Source organism: Apaloderma vittatum, unplaced genomic scaffold, assembly GCF_000703405.1.
Source record: "Apaloderma vittatum isolate BGI_N311 unplaced genomic scaffold, ASM70340v1 scaffold28167, whole genome shotgun sequence".
Taxonomy (NCBI): Eukaryota; Metazoa; Chordata; class Aves; order Trogoniformes; family Trogonidae; genus Apaloderma; species Apaloderma vittatum.
The window spans coordinates 5910-11662 of NW_009726079.1; the positions used below are offsets into that span (position 1 = coordinate 5910).

Sequence of the window (5753 nt, forward strand, 5' to 3'; positions counted from 1 at the left end):
TTGTAGCCAGTCCTTACACGAGGCTCAGGCTCACGGAACGCTTTCAGGGCTGGACGGATGTGTACTGCTCCCCCTCCCTGCAGAGCTCAGAAACATCTAGTTTTGGAAACTGCTGCTGCTTTTCAGCCCAGTTTTCAGGCTGGGCAGCCTGAATCCCGGAGGAGCAGGACGGCTCGCCCAGGCTCTGAGGCCGCTAACCCCGAGGCTGGCCAGAAGGACAAGTTGCTGCAGTCAAACCACCTTCCTTGGAGACTAGAACTCAGTCATCTTCTTATGCGTGTCTGCCTTCTTCTGCTCCCGCTGCAGACTGGCTTTCTCGGTACGCAACCGCCCCAGCTGTTCCAAGCCAGCTTCTTCTCCAGCTGAGCCGCAGCAACGCTGTGCCTGAAAGCAAAAAAAACCATTACAGCGATGCCACCCTGTGCGATAAGATCAAAGGCTTGGTCGTCACCCCAGGAGGGTTTGTCCTTCCCTGCAGGTTTAGCGCAAACTGAACGCCAAGAACAACCTGCTGCCCAGCATTATCTGGGCTAGGAAACGTCCTCCCGTGCTGCTCGATGGCAACGCGCTGGAGATGGGCATGAGAAGGAAAGGCCTCTGGTACCTTCCCTCAGAGAGCTCCTCTATTTGTCACAGCCAGAATTCCAGGCAAAGGACCCCAGACACAGCAGGCCAAGCCGGTGTGAAGCGCGCACTGAAGTCCGTCTCCTCCACCTCCCCTTAGGTCTCACCCAGATCCCAGATCTGTTTCACTTTGTTCCCCCTATACCTCATTTCAAGCCCACCCCTTCCTAGAAGCGCCAAGAATTCTCAGTTCATCCTGCAGCCCCAGAGAGAACGTTTTCCTACCGTCCAATGTTGCGTTCCAGGGCCTGCTGGATTCCTATAATATCCTTCTGTGTTTGTTCAATCTTCTCCATTGTCTGGAAGAGGCGGACGCTCAGGGCCTTCCTGGTGCTCTTGCTGGCACGGTAGATCTCTTTGCTGTTCCTCTCGGGCAGCGCCATCCCTCCAGCCTTCTCCCCAGAGCTCTTCCCTCGCAGTTTCTCATTCAAAAAGTCAAACACGTTGCGGGGAGGCTTACGGCTGCCTGCAGAGGATTGTCCAGAGTTGTTTCCCTTTGCTCGGCCTTTCCTCGATTTGCCTGGGTCCAGCTTCCCCTGCTTCCTCTTCTGAAGCACCTCAGCACACTCGTCGAGGGATTTCCCTCGGGGAAGCACCACGGCCTGCACCGGCTCCACTCGGCCTTGAGAATTCTTCCCTAACCCTGAGGAGAGACACCAAGTGATTACTTCGAGCGAGGACATTCCCTTGCGAGTCATCTCACACCACAAGCTCCCGCTGACGGGCTTTTGAGGTACAAAAAGCCCCAACTGCTGCCTTGAGCCAAGGGGAACAGCAAAGGCCGCAGCACAGCAGGTGCAGACACTGCACCAGGAGACTTCTACGGCAAAGATCTGCAACAAAAAGCTCGAGGCCATCTGTCAGGCCGGTTTCTGCGAAACTAGGTTCAGCCTTACACTCTCAGCTTCTCAGGCCAGGTTCTTCTTAAAACTGGTTTGGTTCCTCTGGGAGAACCAGAGAGAAATGCGAGCAGCAGGCTGCCCTCCCAAACCCCCAAGGCTCAGCGCAATTTGTGTAGTGAGAAGCAAAAAAGGCTTTGAAGTCTGCGTCTAGAGCCAGGAGATGCTTTAACACACACATCAGAAGCTTCCTAGATCAGTTCCCTTCTACCTAAAGCCTTTGAACATCTCATACAATAGTTCTCACGGCTTTAATCACAAACTTGACCATGGTCCCAAATGCCTCCGATTTCTGCGATTACCACACCGGGGCTGGTGCACACATACACCTGTACTTCAATTAAACAAGTTATCCCTTCTCGCCTTCTAACAAAGCTGGGATTCACCCCGTGGCTTGAGCCTTATCCAACAGGTCCTTCAGCACTGAGAAGTTTTGTAGCTTTACCCAAAATCTTCTTCTTAACTAGCTTCAGGACCCATGAGGCAGCTGAGCTCTCAGCACGAGGGCTGTGCCTTCTCCCCTTACCTTTCCCAAACTCGTATCCCATCTGAACAAGCAGTTTGGAGCCAATACCACGAGTGTGGGCTTCCCAGCCACCGAAAGAGGAACTGCACGCAGGAGTCCATTCCCCATTCTCCGGAACTCTGGAATCTATCACTGTGGCATAGAAAGGAAGAATCAGTGACACACAGAAACAAAGCAGCTACACAAAAGTGTCACCTGAGGCACCCACGGAGCATGAAACCCCATCACGAAGCCATCCACTATACTGCTTGCACCCACAGAATGGTCAGAGTTGGAAGGGACCTCCAGAGGTCATCCATCCACGCTTTCATCCTTATTTAGATCCTACTGAGCTGTCACCTCTTATGAACAGCCCATAATAATCACCTGAATGAGAGATCTCACTCGATTTAATACACACGCCACCTCAGTTCCAGGCAGGATCATGCAGAAGTTTTTATGATTCTCTTCCTTCTGGGAAGGTGCCCCAGACTGACACATACCATCACAACCAAACCTGGCACAGCAGCAGGTAACACTTTGTGCCTCCAGCTCGTGTCTCCTTCACGAGGTTCCTCCAGGCCACAACGCTAATTTTATGTTATTAGGATCCAATAATCTCTAAATGTAAAGAGCTCTAGGACACAACTTTGTCCCTGTGGCGTACGCGTGGCACTGGCACAGGGACAGCGCTGTCCGTGCAATCTCAAAGTAGTCACTTGAGCTCTCTCTGTTCCAGCTTTCACTACTAAACCAGGGCACAGCTGTTCCTGTGACCTCATCGAGGCACATCAAGGCCCAAACACAGTTACTGGGGTCTCGTACTCTTGTGTCACGGGGCTACATGGAGCTCCCAGAGGTGAGGGGGTCTCTCAATTCACTTATTAGCTCAACTCAGCCAGCCACACACAAAAAAAACCAGACACAGAGCTTGGAACTCGGCTCTAAAATACCACGTCTTCTTCTTTCATGTGTCAGAAGTCCCCATGGAAACCCCCAACCTTCATTTGCCCAGTAATTTGCATAAAACAAAGATTTTTAGTTTGCAATTGCAGCGTAATAGCTAACGACTGTTCTCTAGCTTTCAGCAACACATGAAGAGATAAGCTACTCCTTCATCAGAGGCGAGACACTTACCCTGAATGCTCCAAAAGCGTAACTCAGCAGGTCCCAGAGAAAGGCAGACCTAGATCAGAACTCACCTCTGCTGACGCCATCCCCACTCTCTTACCTTTAGCGTAACCGGAATCATCAACGCTGTCCTCATCAGACTCGGCAGATTCGGCAGCGTCTTCACTTCGCAGCGGGGGAATGACACTATCTGCTTCCACGACGGCTTCCTTAAGCAGCAAGGAATCAAACTTCACCGTGTAGTAGCCACTGTCGATGTCTGCAGGAGGAAAAGCAAGGAGCAGAGATCCACTAAGTCACCAACACACAGCTGGCAGAGTTTTCTGAAACAGAGCTGGGCCCAGTAGAATGACAAGGGAGAGGGGAAAGGCCCAAGGACCACGTGTTTAAAAAAAAAATATAAAAAAATCTGTTTTTTCTTTGTGCTTTAGATGTCTGGCAGGGAGGGAGAAGCACTCACTGCAACAAAAAGCTATTTCCACAAAGCCTGGGTTGATACTTAGTTTCTAAAGCTGAAGACAGACCAGCTGCTGAGAAATGGAGCTGAAGTTAGACTTGCTCCCCACTACCCAAATAACAGACAAAGACAGACAGAGAGGATAAACCCTTGTCCTTCACAGGGCCCGGGAAGCCTGTGTCAGCAGCTCACGGGCAGGGACAGCTCCCCCAGCTTTTGTTTAAATAAGAGCAGATTATTGCAATTCCAAACTAACATGCCCACAAATTCCTGCAATACCTGCCTCTTCCTTTTGGGCGCAGTTAATCACCGCTTGGCCGCTTCCTTTCCATTCAAATCTCTTTTTGGTCTAACACTCTCCTGTTTCCGAGCCCATTCCCTTCCCAAGCCCAAAACTGTTCCAACTGTTTTCTCAGACATATCAAGATTTTTCTGTTCAGGATTCCAACTCCACAGTTCACGTTTTTTTTCTATCATGAACCAAGTCAAGCTATAACCACTCAGCCTTCATCTCCCACACTGAATCCTGGCAAAGCACACTCGAAAGGCGACTCACCCGTTATTTTTGCCGTGTACCATATCCCATCGCTGTGTTTGGCCAGGCAGGCCGAGCCCACCTCCAGCGTGCTCAGGTTGGGCTCCTGAAACGGCTGAAGCTCCTCCATGGAGACCACCTGGCCGTGCGAAAACCTGTGAGGGGAAAGAGGAATGAGCTCTACCTCGTTTGAGCGGGCTTTAAATAAAAACTCCTTTTCCCTCCTTAAAGGGAATGCAAACAAGGTGTCAGCGGGGATGAATCTTAACCAGTAATTACAGAAGTTTTATCATGTGTTGTTTCAATGACACAGGTTTTTCATCTCAAACAAGCTATTTATGTCACACAACAAAAGAATGCATCCTACCCCAGAGAATTAAGCTCTCCTCACTACTGACACATCCAGAAAAAAAATTCACAGGTCCTTTGAGACACACAGGACCTCACAGACATGCAGGTCTCCAGGCCAACCTCCTGCTCAAAGCACAACCAACTTCAAAGAGTGATCAGGTTGCTCAAGGCCTTCTCTAGTCAAGCTCTGAAGATCTCCAGAGATGGAGACTCTACAACCTCTCCCTGCCACTGGCACAGATGCACTATCGACAGACAAGCTCTAGCGTTTTATTTTAAAACAATCGGTTCCTAATTTAGCCACTCGAGTGACTATGTAAAAATCTCGAGTTTTCCCCACAGGATTTTCCATTTCATCTCTGCACGGGCTAAAGAAAACAGCCCAACTGATGCCATGGCTCACCATATTCTAAAAACACAAAGGTAAAATTTCATTGGGTAAAAAAGCCAAACACAGTAGGTTCGGAGGAGGTTAATCCCTCTGAAGGACAAGGCCGCTAGCTACGGGAAGGACGTACGCCCCCCTCCCTCGCCTTTCTCTTTTTTACCGACAGTTCTCTTTAAATCTGCACTTGTCATCCAAGAAGAACGGGCACGGCTTCAGAGACTTGTGAGTCGGGTAGAGATACAGCACTCTGACGCCTGCACTGCCATCCTCCAAGTCCTCTGTCCCCACGATCATGGCATTGTGGTACTCCAGAGTCCCCCAAGAACTGTAGTAGGGGGCTTTAACCTTCATCCCACTCAATTCCTCCTCCTCCTCCTCCTCCTCTCTGTCAGATGCTTCCTCTGCCTCACTGTACTTTTTCTCATCAGTTTCTGGACTTCTCTTTGATAGCTCATCGGTCTTAGCTGAAGGCTCCTCATGGGTTCCAAGCTCGGCGATGGCTTCCTTAAAAGCTGCGTACTCCTCATCCTGGGAAGAACTGTCTGGGTTGGTGTCCTGCTCCAAGAGGCCTACTGGGGAGGAAGAGGAGGTCGCATTCGTATCTAAAGTGGCCAGAAGTTTGCTCTTTTTCACGGACACCAGGCTGGATTCAGTCAGTTCTATCAGCTGCTTTAAATCTTCCTGCAGCTGAACCAAGTCCGAGTGCTGCGAGGGGTCCAGGCCTGCCCCCAAAGCCAGCTCCACCTGCTGCAGCTGGGCGTTGTAGGCCTGAATGGACGCTTCCAGACTCTCCTCATCCATTATCGGCGGAACAAGGGTGCGTTTCGCTGTATCCTTTCCGGGAACTCAGAACATATCTGAAG

At 50.5% G+C, this 5753-nt stretch overlaps 1 protein-coding gene across 1 annotated transcript; it reads right to left on the minus strand.

The window, feature by feature from the left end:
- Nucleotides 1-252: 252 nt before the first annotated feature.
- On the minus strand, nt 253-5691 carry ZGPAT (zinc finger, CCCH-type with G patch domain). Its single transcript, XM_009873156.1, is given in 7 exon segments — nt 253-344; nt 347-384; nt 850-1267; nt 2050-2181; nt 3260-3418; nt 4173-4306; nt 5051-5691. Coding segments are annotated over 7 exon segments (1614 nt in total).
- Between the last annotated feature and the right edge of the window lie 62 nt (nt 5692-5753).